The 20,286-nt window shown below is 42.7% G+C and overlaps 1 protein-coding gene across 1 annotated transcript; it reads left to right on the top strand.

Annotated features, from left to right (window-relative positions):
• Nucleotides 1-1,257: 1,257 nt before the first annotated feature.
• LOC145800807 (uncharacterized) lies at nucleotides 1,258-7,630 on the top strand. Its single transcript, XM_082890549.1, has 3 exons — nucleotides 1,258-1,353; nucleotides 5,099-5,681; nucleotides 5,791-7,630. The coding sequence occupies exons 1-3, from the start codon at nucleotides 1,258-1,260 to the stop codon at nucleotides 6,762-6,764; spliced, it is 1,653 nt and encodes a 550-aa protein (XP_082746675.1). The 3' UTR covers nucleotides 6,765-7,630.
• The last annotated feature ends 12,656 nt before the right edge of the window (nucleotides 7,631-20,286 follow it).

Below are 20,286 nucleotides of genomic sequence, written 5' to 3'. Positions count from 1 at the left end.
AATAAGGGTGAAAATTATCACACTATAGAATAGATTATCTATAATTAGTAGTGGTGGAACCCTTTCGAATCCGAGTGCCTCGGATCTCTAGGCTTGCTTAATACCCTTTCGAGTCCGGGCCCGAGTAAGTCTCTAGGTTTGTGGATCCGAACCCTTTCGAGGCTTAGAGCCATTCAGCCCGTTTGACGGCGATAAATCCAAGCCCACCAATCTTGGACTTGCGATAAATTCGGGCCCACTAATCTTGGGCTATTGGGCCTAAATAATTTAGTGGGCTTAAATTAGCCCCTCTTACATTTGCCCCTTGCGTGTATGAGAAATTTTAAATTTCTCAGACATGCATACTGTCATTTCTTCGACCCTGTTTCGCATCACGTTTCCCAAAAAAAAAAAAAAAAAAAAAAAAATATTTTGTCACGACAGTGCCTATGGATAAAGTTGATGACGCACTTCAATTTACAGAAAAAATTGACAAGCAAAAATTTAATTTTTATGGGCTTAGAAATGGATTGTTTTTTTTTTTTTTTTTTTTTTTATATATACATGCATATATATATTAAGAATATCTGAGGGCATGTTCCATGCATCACACCCCTTTTTTTTTTTTTATTTATTTAAAGAAGAAGACTAAACCCTAAATCATAGCTCACATTTTTGCCCACAGCCGCCTTGCCTCTCTCTCTCTCTCTACAGAGGCCAACCCAGGCTTTTCTTTTTATCTTTTAGAAGGCTCAACACCAGAAGCCACTGCCGTGCTCCCCTTCTTCAAGACCGACCCAGCTTTCAACATTTTCAAAGAGGCTCTTTTTTTTTTTTTTTTTTTTCTGCTAGCTCACACTGTCGCCAGCTCTAGTCCGTCTACCTTGCCGCCGTAGCACTGACTTGCCATCACCTTGCCCCAGCTCCGACGTCCGTGCGTATCGCGACCCAAGCCGCTGCTCACTGTGGGTGTTTTACTTCGGCTCATCGACGTAGCTTCTGATCTTTGGATACACCAGATCTTGGTCCTGCTTCGCCGGCGACCACCTCCACCAGTTCCAGTCAGTGCTGACTAGCTTTCCTTGCATCGCGCAACACTCTAGTGAGCCAGATGTAGATCTCCCCTGTGCACGCTACCAGCCAGCTCGTATGGCCTGCGCGCCTTACGTCCGTCAACTGCAACCTCGTTACTGCTTACAGTCGCGCCTGGCCAGCGCCGACCACGCCGCCCACTCAACGCGGCGCCGGTCTGCCCAACTGCTCTCCTTCCCTACTAAAATGGCGAATCAACAACAATTAACGACTCGGCCACGGATCCTCGAAGCTGCGTCTTTAACGGTAGCCATTCTAATAGCCGCTCACGTTTTGGCTCTGGTTTATTGGATTTACAGCTTGGCTACTGAGAAGCAGCCTCAGAGAAGAAAGGAGCATTAGATCCAGTTTAATTTATAGTAACAGAGAAGGGAATCTTCAACTCAACAGTAGTTTTGATGGTATAAATATATACTTGGAATCTATATTCTTGGCTTTTGGCATGACTAGTGTTCTGATTATATACATCTTCAAATCCTTGCTTGAGATTCGAGACTTTTATTGATGGACTGATATAAATAAATCTTTAACACTGGGCTATTGAATTTCATGACATTGCACTCCTGCTAATATTTAAAACTTGAGCCCGTGCTTTGATGATTTTGATACAAATAGAGCTATTGAAAAAATATTGATCACTCGTCGGTTGTTTCAGTTTTTTTTTTACTTTGCTGTTTGACAAACTTTGGGCAAATATATATATATATATATTGATTATCATATATATATTATTTTTTTTTTTGTTTAGAGCTCGGATTACCCACATTAGCCTTGGCTTGTGCACAATCAATTGCTGCTTCCGGCTTCAGCTTATCCGACGTCGACCACGCACGTTCGCCCTCTCAACGCAACGTGTGTGGTCCTGCCCAACCTAGCTCCACATCGCTGCTTCCGGCTTCAGCTTATCCGACGTCGACCACGCACGTTCGCCCTCTCAACGCAACGTGTGTGGTCTTGCCCAAGCCTAGCCCAGTCTTGTTGATTACAGTCTGTAAAGCCTCTCTGATCTTAAATTTCCAGTATCGGCTTCGGACTTCACCTCTCTAACTGCCCAAATTTGTAAGTATGACATTCGACCCCCTCTTCCGAATATAAATATATTTAAATATATATAAATATATTTTTGTGGCAATGTAGAGGGCTCAAGCAATCTGATGAAAATAAAAATAAAATACATAAATAAAAACTGAATCTGAATATGGACTCAATTTTTGTGGCAATCCCAATGATATATTTTTTTTTTTAGCTCAAACACCGTGATTTTGGCCATATGAAAACATGCACTACCACTTGAAACCTTATTGAGGTGCTTGGCTTGAACATAATTTGTTGAACTTTATCACCGAGGAAAGGCCGAATATAACTTGTTGACTAGTATTTGAGCTCCATTTTTGACATGGAGAGAGAAAACCCTGGACTTATGAATATGGACTTTGGAAAGGACATTCTTGTAATTTGCATAATGATCCATTGAATCTTGCTACTGATAAGCAATGTAATATACTTCGGATCTCGGGCCTGAAATTTACTATTGAACTTCACTTTGTCCAAATTTTGAACCCCGTATAAATTGGACCTTTAATATAGAACATAGTGACTTTAAGAAATTGACCCAATTGAACTTCATCATGAAGCGACCTATGACATTGCACCTCTTGTTGATGATAGAAGACGAAAATCTATATGTTGATGATGCACATATCGGTACTGTAATTTTTTTTTGAGCTTGAGGAACACCCGAGAAAAAGAATTGTTGATGATTTCCTGGGTTGAACCTGGACTCTTGGTGTAAAAAAAAAAAAAAAAAAAAAAAATTCCTCGTAGAATTTGTTGAATTCATGGACTCTCAGAGAAACGAATAGTTGATGCCGAAATTTCATTCGAATGTGTTGCTTTAATTCCAATATTCTGAATTTTAATACGGTCAATTCCTTACTATTTATACCTGTTATTTCAGCCATATGTCTTCTCGAAAGAAACCCGTAGTCCCGGGGTCATCAGAACCAGCTCTCATGAAAGAGAGGGATGTACCTCCGGCATCTGAGTGGAGGAAATCTCCTTATTTTGGTCGGAAGGACCCCTTCTGGCGGGCGGCTACCTCCACCACTTCTCTTCTATCTCCGAAGGCGGCTCCATTATGTCTCACTGAGGACACTGGCTCTGGACATGAGGCCCTCATTTCTCCTTCCTCGGTGCTACGCTTTCGGATTGAGCGGGGGGACTTTCCGTACTGTTATCCTCAGTTCAAGGCCTTCTCAAACCCTCCTTTCGGTTGGCAAGAGTGGGTCGATGATGTCCTCTCGGACAAGAGCCTCTGTCAACGGCTTCAGGAGGCCCGGCTATTGATCCCGGTGAAAATATCTAGATCTCTATCCATCCGTCGCAACAATGCTAGCCTGGAAGCCATGGCTCTTCGGTGGAGCACCGAGACACACACCTTTATACTTGGCCAGCACGAGATGGGGTCCACCCTTGAGGATGTGTTCATGTTGCTGCGTCTGGAAGTGACCGGCCCTGATGCCTTCGACCCTGAGCAGACACCCCCCGAAGATGATTCTTTGATCCAATCTCTGAAGCTAAATCTTCAAACTTGTGGTCGGTGGAGTTCTGTTTTTGATGGTTCAGCGAGGAGGACTAGTCGAGTAAGGACGGACCGTGCCTCCTATACTGCATGGATCCGTCACTTCTTCAAGGATCTTCAGCCCTTGGCCAGAGATGCTGACCCTGACTCTCGGGAGTATGAGGCCGGTCCGATGTATGGCTCCAGGCTCTATTTCTTGGGATTTCTGGCTTGCTTCCTTTCATTCTTCATTCTTCCGAGCACACCTCCGGATTCCCTCAATCCTTTCGTCTTCCCCTTGGCAGTCAGGCTCTTCAGAGGAGATCGGATCCCTTTGGCTCCACTATTTCTTGGGAATCTCTACTATCGGCTGGATTTACTACATCGAGATATGGTTCGCTCCGTGGGTCGATATGAGCCTGTCTCCTTTATTCACAGCCAGTTCTTGCTATGTTTCTTCTTCGAGAGGTTCCCAAAATTTGCCCCTGCTCCGACTGTATTTGAGGCGGAAGTTCTTCGGGAGAAAGTGGATAAAGATGGCATCCCCGTGCTCGATACTGATGGGTCTCGAACATTTGAGAAAGCGAAGTCTTGCCAGCCGCTGATTACACGGTGGTCACGTACCATTTCCACCTTATCCTTGAATACTCTGGTGGATGATCCCCGACGCTTTGTGGCACAGCCGTATGTATGCCCACCTGTGGGTGTGGCCACACCGCTTATCTATCATGGTTCCTCCCGCTCGGTGTCCTTTCCTTTGCCGAAGAACATCCCTGCACCCTTTGTTGATATGCTGATTATGATCCGTCCGAGTTCATTACCGGTGTGGCATGAGGAAGGCGTTGATAGTGCCGTTTATAGGCCTGACCGTGTAGCATGTCAATTCGGGTTTGATCAATGTGCCCCGGGGCCAGCACCTCATTTATTATCATTTTCAGAGAGCTACGGGCGCTTCAGCCGCCGGCTTGTACACACCGTGCTTCCCATATCCGGCTCTTTGACGATGCCAGGCTTGAGCCGAGTAGGGGGTTTCACCCCCTCTTTCAGGCGGTATTGGCAGAAGAATATCAATGCGTTTATTGCATTTTTCCAGAGCAGACCGACCGTATGTTTGCCTCCGCCGATTTATAAAAAGGATTCTTCTCTTCGGCTACCCGAGAGCCGAAAATCTGACCACATGTACGAGGGTTTCTTCACTTCATCTGCTCCAACTGACCCTTCTGCTCGGGCATCTGCTTCTAGCTTGGCAATTACTTCTCCAGAGCCAGTCCCTTTGAATAAGGCGTCTGGTCCTCGGACGACCCGCCTTAAGAAGATGGCTCACAAGAGGACTTCTGATGCCAGTCCTTCCGCTCCTCGCCTTTCCAAAAGGCTTCATGAGGTACCCGAAATTCTTGATTTGAAGCTACTTTCCTTCTTGCGACTATACCTTCTAAAATGAAACTTTTATTTGCTCATGTTGTGTAGGATCCTGCGGTTGTTGACGTTCTCGGTACCGTGGCTCCTGGCCATGCTGCCTCCCCCAGGCCGGACTCAGACTTGGATGACACCCTCCCTTTGTCTGCAAGACTTGTGAAGATGTGCACCCCTCGTATAGCAGTTATAGATGACGATGATGATGAGGCTGAGTCCTCCGATCATTTTTGTGACCTTATTCCACGCACGCGTCGTCATCGCCCTACCGTAGCTGAGGAGGAGCACTACCTTGGTGACGAGTTTGTTGGGGCTCACCGTTCTGATGTTGAGATTGCTGGAGGGACTGATGCCACAGAAATTGATGTCGCGGGCCATGCTTCTAGAGGCGATGTAGAGATGAGGTGCGCCTCTGGGAATGGTGTGGAGGTGGATGTGCTAGAGATCTCTGAGACTCGCTCTGGCACTTATGGTGATTCTCATCCTCCGGCCCTCCTTCCTTCTTCAGGGATGACTACTACTGTTCAGGCTTCATCAGACATTGAGATCGATCAGGTGGTCTCTACACGACCAAGTGACTTTGTTGATGCTAGGAGTCCTTCAGTTGCCCCTGCTTTGCATATTGATTCTCCCTCTGGTAATCTTTCTTTCTGAAGTTTGTCATTTACTTATATCTGTGAGAAATCTTTACTTAAATGACTTTCCTGTTCCCTACCTCTAATAAGGCCTTCTTATCTTTTCTTCAGTGTTAGCTGCTAACGGGGTCTTGCCTTCACCTACCTCAGACTCTGCTCCAGTGTTAGCTGCTACCGGGGTCCTGCCTTCACCTGCCTCGGACTCTGCTCCAGTGTTAGCTGCTACCGGGGTCCTGCCTTCACCTGCCTCGGACTCTGCTCCAGTGTTAGCTGCTACCGGGGTCCCGTCTTCACCTGCCCCGGACTCTACTCCGACTCTCTTTGTAACTCCTCACGGTTCTCCTTCTCAAGGGGGAACACCTGCCTTTGAGACGACTGCCAGAGGTTCTTCATCGCCAGTGCCTTCAAATATTTTGGATTTGAATCTCAGTGATTTCCACATTGATAGTGATGCTTTTGGTCTGTCCCCTTATCGTTCGGCATTCTCAGGCTCGGGACCTCTGCCGGGAGTTACCCCTCCGGGTGGTTCATCTAACCCGATAGACATTGGGGAGATTCCTGAGACTAGCAACTTTCCGGCCCCAATTCCTCCTTCGACTTCTGGCAAAGTATCATTTCTCCATTATTGGGTAGCTCCTGAGTTTGCTTCAGTTCTACAGCTTGTGCATTCAAGTTACCCGGAGACCTTTGCTTCATTTGCTTGCCAGTGTCCACTCATTCAGACTGCTCTTCTCGAGTCTTTTGCCACTATCTTATATAGCTTGGACACGCAACGGTTGTGTGACCTTAATGGAAAAGTAGTCGAGACGGCGTATCAGGGGATCTCTGACATGGAGCGTCACCAAGTGGACTTATCATGGCTTCGGAAGCGCCTGGATATAACTTCGAACGCCAGTCATCGGCTGGAACTTATGTCTGTGCTTGCCTCTTATCGCACCTCTATAGATGAGACAAAGGCAACTCTTCGTGAACTTGAGTCGGGTTATGCTCGGGCCTTGGAGACTTTAGAGGCACACTCTACTGTTTGTCCTCCAGATGTAGATGTGACGGGCAGCTTCTTCGAAGGTGTCTTTAGGAAAGATTGAGTTTTTTTTATCATTACTTTCTTGCCCCTTTCGATAAAAATGTTTTATCTAGGACAATGCAATGAAATGACAAAATTTTTGTTGTTTGGATATTTTCGCATTGTTTTCTCATTCTACTTGATAAAATATTTATTTCGAATGATAGAACAATCATATGCACATGTTTATAAAAGCTGAAATATTCTCATTAGTTCTTCAACTTTCTTGACAAAAGCATAATAGATTCACTGTAAGTGATGGGATAAAACATACACCATAGAGAAAACCAGCTTCTTCATAACGCAAGGGAAATACAACCTTTAGACAAAGTAAGAAAGTGAAAATGAATTTCAACATAGATGAGTCCAACTATGGGTAGTAATGCTTGATAAACTTTGCATTGAGCGGGCCAGTTCGGAAGCCGTCTTCAACCCTTACAAGTTTGTAGTACCCGCTTGAGCTTGCCTGAACCACCTTGTAGGGCCCTTCCCATTTTGGAGAAAACTTGGGTAAAGGCTGTCCTCGCATGATTGGGTCTACAATCTTTCATACTAGATCACCTTCTTCAAACTTCCTTGGTACCACAGTCTGGTTATAGGCTCGGGCGATGGACTCATGATACCTTTCCATGACTTTTGCAGCTCTGTCATGCTTTTCCTCTAATGCTTCCAATCTGGTGGTTCGAGGCTCCAATACCATTCCCGAGGCGAGAGCCATTCGAGCAGATGGCGTTTCCAACTCTATAGGTAACACTGCCTCGGACCCATACACAAGGGAGTAAGGAGTTGCTTGAGTTGGCTTTCTCTTCGAAGTGCGATACGCCCATAGGGCTACTATCAACTGTTCGGACCAAGTCCCCCCAAACTCATCCATCATCTTGCTCAGAATCCTTATCAGTGTCTTGTTTGTGGCTTCCGCCTGCCCGTTCCCTTTTGGATAGTAGGGTGTGGATTTGTGATGCTTCACTTGGTAAGTCTCTAGGAGGCTCTTCACATCTTTGTTTATGAAGGGAGTGCCGTTATCCGAGAGGATGGTGTTTGGTACTCCAAATCGGCAAATGATATTCTCCTTGATGAAGTTCGCAACTGCAGGCCCCGTAGCGTTCTTCAGAGGAATTGCTTCGACCCACTTTGTACTCAATTCTGTGGCTGCGAGAATCCACTTGTACCCCTTAGAAGATGTAGAGATGGGCCCTATCAGATCAAAAGCCCAGGTATGGAACGGCCATGGCGTTCGGATACTATGCAGGTCTACAGCTGGAGCATGGATCAAATTTCCGTGTTTCTGACAAGTCTGGCACCTCTTCACGTGATGGGATGCATCTGACTCCATGGTCGGCCAGTAATACCCAAGGTGTATAAGTTGCTCGAACAGCCGAGCCCCTCCTTGATGTTCAATCTCGTGGGCTCTTCTGAGGACTAGATCTGACTCCTCCTTGGAGAGACATCTCAGGGGAGTGCCCTCAATACTTCTTCTATACAGCTTGTCCTGATCAAGAAAGTACCGCCTCGCTCTCCTCTTGAGGTGTGCAATGTCCCTCGGGCTCTCAGGTAGTGTTCCCTCTTTGAGATAGTCAATGTAGACTTGCCTCTAGTCAGGGGTATCAATTTCAAAGCAACTCTCATCCTCCCGGATGTATGACTGACACTTGGGGCATTCCCTCTGTAATTGATTTGAGTCCTTCTCCATCTCGGGCCAATAATAACCTTGTCTTTGGATTCTTCTATACAGACTGATATCCCCATCCCCGCAAGACTTTTCATGGATCTGTTGTAGTCGGAAGCTTGCTTCTTGTTGGCCAATACACCGGGCTAGGAATCCGGTACCTCCTCGGAAGTAAAGTTCACCTTGAATAATTGTGAATTGGGCAAGCTTGGCCATAGTCAGTTTTCCAACTTTGCTTCTGAGTTGCTCGAGGACTTCTCCTCTCCAGTCCTCCGGAAGGCCTTTGTCTTCGGGTATTATTGAAGGTTCTGTTCTCTTCTTGATAACAATTGTTGCCTCTTCCTCTGGAATGTCAACTCTTGCCCCTAATGTTGCGAGGGCATCTGAAAACTTGTTGTCGGAGCGAGGCACATGCTCTATTTCGACCTTCTGAAATTTGTCAAGAAGCCTTTGGACTGTTGTTCGATATGTGGCCAAGGCAGGCTCCTTTAAGACGAACTGTCCTGAAACTTGCTTCACTATCAGCTTTGAGTCCCCCCGGATCCGAATCTTCTTGATACTGTGCTTCTCAGCTGCTATCAAGCCTAAAATAAGAGCCTCATACTCGGCTTCGTTATTCGAACAATGGAAATCCAGTTTATAAGACAAATATAACTTTTCCCCACTTTTGCTTGTAAGGACTATCCCGGTTCCTCCCTTCCCTCCGGCTGCTGCTCCGTCAAAGCTCAATGTCCAGAGGTTTTCCTCGGAAGCCATAGCTGCATGCACCTCTCCTCTTAATTCTTCATTCACTGGTTCATAGTCACCACTTGGAAATTGGGCAAGGAGATCAGCTAAGGCTTGGCTTTTGATCGCCTTGGGGGCTACACATGTGATCTCGAATTCACCTAGTGCTAACAACCATCTTGCCACCTTCCCGGTTAGAGCAGGCTTGCTGAGGAGGTATCGGATTGGATCACTTTTAGTGACAATCCGAATCTGGTGTGCTAAGAAGTAATGTCTGAGCTTTTGGACAGTGAATACCAAAGCTAAACAATGTCTCTCTACCGGGGTATATCGGACTTCTGCTCCTCGAATCTTCCGGCTGATGTAATACACCGGGCGTTCTGCTCCATCTACATCTTGGACCAATAATGCCCCTATGGACTTGGGGGTTGAAGTTAAGTACAACATTAGCGGCACCCCGGGCTGCGGGGCTATCATGGTCTGAGGCGAGGTCAAGGCTGCCTTGATTCTCTCGAAGGCCTTTTGGTGCTCCTGGTTCCACTCGAACTTGGCATCTCCTTTTAACAATGAACCGAAAGGGGCCGAGATCTCTGCAAGTGCTGGGATAAACCTCCGAATATAAGACACTTTCCCGAGGAACTTCTTTAACTCCTTCTGAGAATGCGGGGGAGGCATTGCTCTGATAGATTTGACCTTGTCTTCATCTGCCTCGATACCATGCCTATGTACAAGAAACCCGAGGAACTTCCCGGCCGTCACCCCGAAAGCACATTTGAGAGGATTCATCCTCATTTTGAATTTCTGGCACCTCTTGAATACCTTCTCAAGGTCTCGGAGATGGTCTTCTTCTTTCTTGGATTTCACCACTAGATCATCAACATAATCTTCCACCTCATGATGGATCATGTCATGAAAGATTGCAGTCATAGCCCTTTGGTAAGTTGCACCGGCATTCTTGAGTCCGAAAGGCATGACTGTATAGAAGAAGTTTCCGAGAGGTGTTCTAAAAGCAGTCTTTTCTGCGTCCTCTTCAGCCATCTTAATCTGATTGTATCCACTGAATCCATCCATGAATGAGAACATCTGGTGTCCCGAGGTAGTATCCACGAGGGTGTCGATGTGAGGAAGAGGGAATTCATCCTTCGGGCAAGATTTGTTCAAATCTCGAAAGTCTACACATACTCTGATTTGGCCATTCTTCTTCTTTACTGGTACGATGTTTGCTAACCACGTGGGGTACTGTATTGGCCGGATGAAACCAGCCTGTTGAAGTTTTTCAATCTCCTCCTTAATCTTCTCTTCGAGATCTGGATGATATTTTCGAGCAGCTTGCTTAATTGGCTTGGAGTTTGGGAACACATCAAGATAGTGGGAGACTAGGTCAGGATCTAGTCCGGGCATTTCCTTATATGACCAAGCAAACACATCTGAGTATCGGCTTATCAACTTTAACAACTGTTCCCGCTTCTCTGGGCTAAGGCTCGAACTTACGAATACCGGCCTCGGTGCATCTTGTCCATCACTCAGATCTATTTCGATAAGTTGTTCAGGCTGAGGCTTCGGCCCATCTTGCATACATTCTGGAGCCACTTCAGGCTTTATTACTATATCATTGTCAGGAGGCTCTTCTTTTGACTCGGAGTCGGTGACTGAAGAAACCGACTCCCCGCACCTTCATAAATAATACACCATCTTACCTCTTTCTCGAACTTTCATCACCTTCCGAGGAATAGGCAGACTTTCTGGTCTAGACATCGCCCGCTTACTTGATTCTGTCATTGGCTCCTTGTCATCTTTGATATCCTCCCAACGAGGAATTTTGACCCCTCGAGGCTTAGAGGTGGTGGGAACTTCTTCGACAGCCAGTTCGGTGAAGTAGATGGCATCAGAATAATGAGCTTCATGGATCTCGAACGGCCTTTCTGTAGCCTGAATTGTCACCGTCTTCTTTCCCCATTTAGCCTTAACACACTGATGATAACTTGATGGTACAGCCCCATATCTATGCATCCAGGTCCTCCCTAGAATGATGTGATAATTTGCCTCAGAATCGATAATATGGAACTTGGTGGCCGAGCGAATCTCTCCAACGGCTAAATCAACTGTTACGCATCCGATAGTAACTCTCCTTTCTCCACCGAAGCCAGTGATGACTATCGGCTGCTTCACAATGCGTTCTTCAGAGATTCCGACTTTTTCTAGAGTAGCGCGAGTCATAATGTTGATAGAGGCTCCACTATCTAGAAAGGCCCTTTTGAACTCAACCCCGTTAATAAAAACAGTCACATAAAGCGGGCGATTGTGAGAAAAAGGATACTTTCGATCAGCCTCGGAGAAAGTAATGGCACTAGATTGCTCTTTTGCCTTCCTCGGGATAGACCCCTCAGTCGACATGCATTCCTCATGGTGTGCCTCGGCTATATTAATGATAGACTTGGTGATTTCCGTTCTTGCCTCCCTGGAAAGTCCAAGCTGGTCAAAGAACTGCTTGAACTTTACACAGTCTTGCAGGGTTTTGGCATAGTGATCCGGATCTTTTTCCACTCTTGGAGGCTCGTAGTTAACCATCTCCTCGGTCTCCTCAAAATAAGATGCCACATAAACATGGTGTCCTCCTCTTCCATAGTATTCTTCTCCTCCTTTTGGATCAAAGGGATCTTCGCCATGAGTCATAAATGTTCTGCCCTCTGGATCGAGAGCACTTCCATAGTAAACTTGCTCACCCTCTGGCTCGAGGATGTCGTCCAGATAACAGTCATCGTCATCGAGATTAGCGATAGCCTCGATCATTGGGCCTTCATAAGCTATCATAGCAACATTCTTGCCCTTGTCTCGGTGTTGAGGATATGGTTGTTCTCGGATGTCTTGAGTCCCTCGCTTTTTGAACCTCAATTCGTCTGCCTCGACTTTATCTCTGAAGATTTTCCTGAGAGTCCAACACTTTTCTGTCGGATGTTTCAATGTACGATGGTAGACACAAAATTCAGGGCTCTCGCGGTCCTTTTTTGAAGGCATTTCTTCGACATAAGGCAATTTTAGCTCTCCGTCAGCCACCCATTCCTTAACTAGAGCTTTTACTTCCTCGATTCCACATGGATAAGAAACATTCCCCTTTTCACCATTATATTGCTTCCTCTTCTGGCCTCTATGACCTCCTCCTTGTGAATTTCGGGTATCCGGGGTAGAGGCAGCAGCAACGATAGGTCCACGAGATGACTTGAAACTAGTCTTGTAACTGGCTTTAAATCCGGACTCTTGAGCCTGAGGAATGCTAATGTTCCGAGCTGCTTCTATTAATGCCGAGAAGGTGGGTAGCTTGTGGTTAACTAGAAACATTTTGTACCTGCTCAATGCCCCTTCTAGACAAATTTGAACCAGATAACTCTCCTCAACTGCTTCATGACAATCCACGGCCTTGTCCTGAAACCTTTTGACGTAGTCAAGGATGTCTTCACTTTCTTGTTGCTTTTCTTTACACAATGTAAGTGTGGTCACCTTCTCCGCCACTTGAAAGAACTTGGAGTGGAATTTGTTAACCATTTCCTCCCAACTTCGGACAGAGTTTGGGGCCAAATTAACATACCAACTATATGCTCGGTCGGTGAGGGACTTAGAGAATTCTCTCAGTCGGAGGACGTGGTTTGAACCATGAATACCTAGAGTCTCGATGAATCGCACAACATGTTCTCGGGCATTTCCTTGTTTGCCGTCGAACTTGATGAACTTCGGCACTGTATACCCCTCAGGGTATGGATAGCTCAGCATCTCAATGGGGTAAGGCGGCTTGACGTCCGGATCAGGCAAAGAGGGTAAGGTCCTCTTGCCCCGTTCGAGATCGAACATGGCCTGCACATCGGCGAGAGTGAGAAACTGTTGAGGGAGAGAGTTTGATGGTGGTATTCCCGGAACTTGGCTTATGTACCCGAAGACTGAGCTAGGGGCGTCTTGGCCATTCTGGTGCTGCGAATTCATCATTGGTGAGGACATTTGACGATACTGGCCATCAGCGCCTATAGACAAGCCAGTTGGTGATGGGATATTGAATTGAGGCCCGTAAAGTCCACCGTACGGCGCCGCTATACCGGGTTGTGCTTGCAGATTTGTTGTCGGCACCAAAGGAGGCCCGCTTGGTGCTTGGGTAACATTTACTGGTGGCGTGACAAGATTAGGTACGGGCAGAGCTCCCTTTTGCGCCATCACGCTCCTTATGTTTTCCTGGACACCAACAGTCGCCGGAGCACCATTCATTACACTAGAAACTCCCCTAGTCACCATTGGATCTTGGCTTGGCACGCCATGGAGCCCGGGCATGGGCAAACTGCCGCCGCCTACTGTGGTTTGAGCATGTGTTACTGTGGCCGTGTTGCCATGAGCCATAGGCTGATTGGGGCTTACTTCTCCTTGGATTTGATTTTGCGCTCCGGCGGGAATAACTCCACCACCAGTTTGATTTCCGTTTGGCGCCGGTGCAAAGTTAGAACTCATCACCAACATGGTGTGAGTGAGATTCTGAAGAGTGGTAAGAATCTCCTGCTGAGTATTTTGAAGTCCTTGAATGGCTTCAAGCAAAAGTGGTTGATCTGGAGCCGTGGTTCTGTCATCACCACCATTAGAGGATCCTTGTTGGTGAACTTCATCTTCTCCTGCCATCCTTGTTGGAGTTGTGTGGATTCCAGATCTCGTTGAGACCATTAACCAATCCGCCTCCCCAGTGGAGTCGCCAAAATGTAGGAGAGGGTTCAAGAAAGGAGTTGGAAAATTCGAAGATCTTCAAAGATCCTTGAAGAACAACTTCAAATTCTCTAGAATATGATGAGAGGCTTAGATTCTTCAATAATCTCAACTTAGGAACACAACAACAAAGGAGATGATGGAGATAAGAGATTGGGTGAAGAAGAAGGCAAAATGGCTAGAGAATAGAATAATGGCAAGGCTCTCCCATTGATCTCCCATTTTCACTCTCAAGGTTGATAATGGAGAAGGGAAATTAGTTCTTTCCCAAGAGTTAAAAATCTCCAAAATCCATCCCTTGTAAAGCTATGGGTGGGTGCTATTTATAGGCACCTCATGATGTAGGATGGAGCCCATGTGCAAGGCACATGGGGGATATTCTCTCTAACCACCTTGTCCGAGGAGGTGACCTCTCCGAGGAGGTGACTTCTCCGAGGATGAGAAAACCTCGAAGAGGAGATCACTCCCTCGGCGAACCCTTCTTCTTAGCCACACCTAACCAATGATCCCCAATCATCCCAAAGGGTCAGGGGTAGTCCCAGAGGACGTCCTGCCGCAAAACAAATATTGCCGAGTCTCATGGACCCCCCGGGGTCGTGCCACCTCGACCCGGGTATAAGCTAGTTTAACCGAAGAGTGAATTTATCTCCACTCACCGTCCTCGGGATCGGGTCCTTTGTTCGAACTCCATTACGCCCATGGTTCTGGTGCGTAGATCCCGGAAAGCTCCGAGCCCGCAAGTGTTCTGGGACTCATTAACGGAGCGACTTCTAGATTGCGTCTGAATCCGTTCGAAGCCAAGCGTTTCGAACCTCTAGGTTCGTGGATCCGAACCCTTTCGAATCCGAGTGCCTCGGATCTCTAGGCTTGCTTAATACCCTTTCGAGTCCGGGCCCGAGTAAGTCTCTAGGTTTGTGGATCCGAACCCTTTCGAGGCTTAGAGCCATTCAGCCCGTTTGACGGCGATAAATCCAAGCCCATCAATCTTGGACTTGCGATAAATTCGGGCCCACTAATCTTGGGCTATTGGGCCTAAATAATTTAGTGGGCTTAAATTAGCCCCTCTTACAGAACCTAACCGGCATGGATTCGAATTCTTTCCAATGTTAATTAAGGGGTTGTTTGGGATGACCTAAATAAGTACACTTTTTGTCTTTTTACGAAAAGATGTGCAGAAAAGTAGAGAGGTGATGTGATGGAAAAAAGATAAAAAGATAAAAAGTGCGTACTTATTTTGAGTAGCCAAACTTTGCCTAAGACTATAATCTTCTAAAGAAATAAGGGTGAAAATTATCACACTATAGAATAGATTATCTATAATTAGTAGTGGTGGAATTTTTGATAGCATCGATATTAACCTGAAATGACACGAAATAATAATATTAAAAAATAGACAAGTTGTGTTGGCGTTAAACTTGTGTTAAGTCAAATTTAATATGAATAACCCATTTGAAAGCGTGGTGTATAGTTCTTGGAATTAGTTATTTTTATATGGAAGCTGTTTTGTTTTTGGATGTGTTTCTACTTTTTCTTTTCTTTTGTTTTCCTTATTTTTGAAAATCAAATTGATTTGGAATAATAATATAACCATTAATGGAGATTTAGACAGAAGTATTTAATTATTTGTGAAGTTTTTTTAACTTTTATTTTTTCTTGAATTAATTATATTTTTTGAGTTATTTCCGTACATATATATAGCTATTCTACATGTAGATAAAAATAGTTAATTATTGTAAACAAGTCGTGCATATATTAATGAGTTATGCTAGGGATCCCAAATAAATTATCAAATTTTTTATCAAATCTCTCACATGGGTGTGGGATCCACACACATTTGATCACACACATTTGATTTGTGTGGATCCCACACCCATGTGAGAGGTTTGGTAAAAAATTTGATAATTTGTTTAGGTCCATAGCATTTTCCTATATTAATCATGTTATGAAGGTCGTAATTAGGTTAACTTGTTTTTAAATAAGCCGAGTTAATATCATGACATTTGGCACGATTTGTCAAGTGAAGTTAGTATTGAGAAAATAATTACATGAACAAGATATAAATATGATTAAAACGATAAAACACTACAATATATAAGAATTTTAAAAATCAAATTTTTAGATATCTAAAAGTGAAAATTTTGTTACAAAAGATATTTAGAGATGAATTTTTATCGTCGTGAGGATAGTCGTTAAAAAGTCATTCTGAAAAGTCAAAAATAAAACTTTTAGCAACAAAATATTAAAAATGTCACTAATAAATACACTTTTAGGGACAAAATAATTTGATCTCAAAATGATTTATTTTTTGAGACAAAAAATTTGGTCCCAAAAAGATAATAATTCATCACCAATGTCCAATTTTCGTTACTAAAAATATAATAACGACACTTTTTACAATAAAAATATTTAGTCCCTAAAAAATAATTTTGTTCTTAAATTTTAATTTCTAAAATCTTAATTTTTTGTAGTGAAATTTCGACTCTTAATAATAATGGCCTGAATTATTTAATACCATTTGTCGTACGAGTACTTTTTAAACTTAAGGTGCGGATTCTAAATTTTTTAAAAAAAAATTGTTCTTATCATATTAAATAACAAGCTCAAGTTAGATTGTTTAGAATAATAATCTTTGGGAGAAGACAAGTGAAACGATCGATTTGATTTTGTGCTGTGCCATCCACTGTAGTCATAACATTTGTTTATTTTAATTTTAAATTTTAAATTTTTTTTTTCTAAAAAAGTTTAAAGTATCATTTGTTTTCAAATATAATGTTAAACTTGGGTTAAATACAATGTGCATTCTACTTTCTCTTTCTCGGATTAAGTAGCTTCCATAGAATGTTCCTTTCTCCCTTAAAAAACAAGTCGATCTAGTGATTCCCATAACACATAAACTTGGAAACATTGGTTCAACAAATCTTAAGTCACTGTCATTTCCGTATTAAGATAGTTAAAGTTGCTCATTGGATCTGTTGTTTGGGGACAAGTTCTTAGAAATGAAAACCCTCAAGCAGTTCCAAGAATTAAATGCTTCCATAGTCAATCAGGGAATATTACAATTTATAAATATCAAGACAATTACGGCAAACTAGACAATCAAACATTTAAGAAAGTCAAACAATACATACTCGTAAAGAAAGGCTACCTAATAGGGAAAAAGTAATCATTCATTGCCTATGAAAAAAATTAACCTCCTGATATTACAGGTGACAGTATATAAGAATAACCAACTTAGCTACCTCAGTTGATAACTTGTGAAGAGTTTCAGTGATTTACTTTTTTTACAATTTGTAGAAGGGAAATATGAAATGAAAATTGCATCATGTATGGTAAGAGAGTATGTAACTCATCTTCAAGACTGCCAACCCATTGGCCTCGAGAGCTTCTGACATTAGGTGCCAAACGGGTCATGAGAGAACACTTAGAAGTCAATTAGATGAGATTTCTAGTTCGAATCAATGAAGTGACGTCGACCAGCTCTAATAATCTAATTTTACCAACCTATTAACATCCAGCTTGAGTTATTAGCTTACCTAAGTTATGTGATTGACCTCTTATGCCTCCTAATCTCTAATCCTATCTAATTAGGATCTTGTTCAGGAAGTTGGCTATTTTAGTAGATTAAAATTTTTATATTTGGAAAGATTGTTGATTTTTTTTGTAAGTGGATGTGATGTTTGTAAGAGAAAAAATGAAATGATTATGGGTTTAATATAACATTTTGTCTTATTGACTATTTTAACATATTTTATCTTTTTGTAGATTTTAACTTGAAAAACCAAATTTTAACCTTTGCCGGCCTAGATAAACTACACACCACTAATTGGGAATTTGTAGCAAATTTTCCACCTAATTTATGGATATAGATTTGCAGGCATATCCACTTAACATATGCTTGTTAAAGAGATGCTTAGACATCCTTAATTTAACATTTTTTTTTTGATCAACAAAAGAAAACTTTATTGATGATAAAAGCTATAAGAAGCAAATAGCATACAACAAAAAAAGAAGGGAGGTTTCATTAAAGAAGATGAGGTTTCAACAAAAACTTTATTGATGATAAAGCTTAATTTAACATAATGAATGGGAATATATAAGAAGATGAGTTGTATGATCAATAATCTCTCTACTCTACATGAGTAGCTTTCATTAAAGAACATTCTTCCTATATATATGCTTCAATTGAGCGCATCATCTATGTCCCCCGTCCAGTGGCCGAGCCAAAGTCTATGGATTTTAAGGGCATCTTAAATTGGTATCGTTAAATTTGTGTGTTGTACATATATTCGAATCCAAAAACTTTGATCTGACAAATATCTTTATCACTTGAACGACACATAATATATATTTTACAAATTTAATAGAACATCTATCGAGTGGATACACACCCGCTAATGTGTATATATATATACATGCTAGAAGGGAAAAGACACATATTGTGTGTCAAATTAATAAAAATTATGTTAAAAACAATTGACAGAAAATTATGTAAAAATGGAAAAAAAAAATAGTTGTAATTGTTTTGTAAGTAAGAAATTATTTTTTTAATATTATAAATAAATTATTTAAAAGTGAATTTGATAATAAAAATATTTATATAATTTATAAATAAATAATTATTTATTTATTAGTGTGATTTAAAGCAAAGGTTTCAACTTCAAGACACCAACTTAAACCTTAGCTTTAATATATAAATATTATTTATTCTATATATATTATACATACAAATATAATCAAAACCTAAATTTCAAATTTAGTAAATAAAATAAATTTAAATAAATTCAGCAATCAAACAATGGAGTAATATTAGAATCTATATGTACCCTAAGACCCACTGATTTTTTTTTTTTTTTTTTTTTTTGTTTTTTGGGGGGGGGGGGGAATTACCATTTGAACTAGCCCATGGGTTCTGATGATTATAACCTAAATTTCAAATTTAGTAAATAAAATAAATTTAAATAAATTCAGCAATCACACAATGGAGTAATATTAGAATCTATATGTACCCTAAGACCCACCGATTTTTTTTTTTTTTTTTGGGGGGGAGGGGGGAACTAAAAAAGAGCCCCTGATTGTTTATTTAAAAATTGAAAAATTACCATTTGAGCTAGCCCATGGGTTATAATGATTATATTTGCAAATATTCCGGCAAGCCCGTACTCCTTTCTTCCGAGTTCCGTTTCTGTCCGATCACCTGCGAGCAAATAACGGTGAGCTACCCGGCGGTGTGAGGCCGGAAAAACCCTCCGACGATCAAATTAGCGCACACCTTAGGATAGAGAGAGAGAGAGAGAGAGAGAGAGAGAGGAGTGTTAGAGTGTAAGAATTTCCTTACAAAAATGTTCCTGTCTCGTATGGGGGGCGCAGACATGCCTATATACCCTTCTGCGCCCCAAATCTACTCGCACTGGTCTCTCGACACGTGGCTTTGTTATCCCATCTGTCAGCACAAATCTTGCTATACATCACCTAACCCAACTGCCAGCCCACTCTGCTGGGAGCACGGCAGCCGGGCAACATTATCTCGGCTATCAACGGCCATACTGAACATGCCGAAATGCAGTTGATATAGTTTCCTACTACCGGGCCTAATTCCAGCCGTGCTCAACTGTATTCCGGCGACGCTGAGCTGGAGATTGGTTGTGCCGGACAGCCAACAACCTTCTCAGCCAAGCTCCAAGCGCCGGCCTTCCTACCGGGTTAAGGTGCATGCATTACAGCCTTGCAACGCGTGAGCCGGGGAGCCTCATCTGGGCTGTTCCTCCACCTGTCCGTCCTTCGCGAAAACGAGATCATATAGCACGGTTCCACGTGGGCTTTGCCATTACCAAGCAATATCACGGCCTGATCTTGGAGCCCAATACCTCGGCCCAAATTTGTCTGGCTGACGTCTCGGCCCAATCTCAAATCATAAATCTCCCTCTCATCATATATTATCATGGAGAATTTAGTCAAAAATCCTCTTATAATAAGCCTTTAATGCATTAACAATAAGTACAAAAAAGAAAAATTTCTTCAAAAGTCCCGCACACACCACTATTATCAAAATATATTTAGTGACTAATTTAATATTTTAAATTTTAAAATAATATAACTTTTAATCTAAATATCGATTTTTAATAAAATTAATATTTTTAGAACCCTCTCATCAAGATTTATCAAATATGGTCTGGGTTGACTATGAAATTCTTTTTGAAAAAAATACTTTTGAAATTGACGTAAACAATAAAATTTTACTCTGATTCATAGTAAAATTTTCTTGTCATTACCACAGCAAGACGAAGTCACAGTTTTTCCTTTTTAATGAACGAGTCAAACAATAAACCTCTCTCTCTCTCTCTCTCTCTCTAAATAACCTCTCTCTCTAACAACCTCTACCCCGGGCCTCGTTGTTGGCCAACCGGCCGCCGCCTTTGGCAAT

Source organism: Camellia sinensis, chromosome 10 (assembly GCF_055761805.1).
Source record: "Camellia sinensis isolate YWXY chromosome 10, ASM5576180v1, whole genome shotgun sequence".
In the NCBI taxonomy this organism is placed as follows: domain Eukaryota; kingdom Viridiplantae; phylum Streptophyta; class Magnoliopsida; order Ericales; family Theaceae; genus Camellia; species Camellia sinensis.
The sequence above is the reverse complement of the archived record's forward strand: the minus strand, read 5'-3'. Positions and strand labels throughout refer to the sequence as shown.

Coding starts and splice junctions, on each gene's coding strand:
- LOC145800807 (XM_082890549.1), top strand. CDS start 1,258: ATGGCGAATCAACAACAATTAACGACTCGGCCACGGATCCTCGAAGCT. Junction 1,354..5,098: donor CCGCTCACGTTTTGGCTCTG/GTTTATTGGATT, acceptor CATGTTGTGTAG/GATCCTGCGGTTGTTGACGT. Junction 5,682..5,790: donor GCATATTGATTCTCCCTCTG/GTAATCTTTCTT, acceptor TCTTTTCTTCAG/TGTTAGCTGCTAACGGGGTC.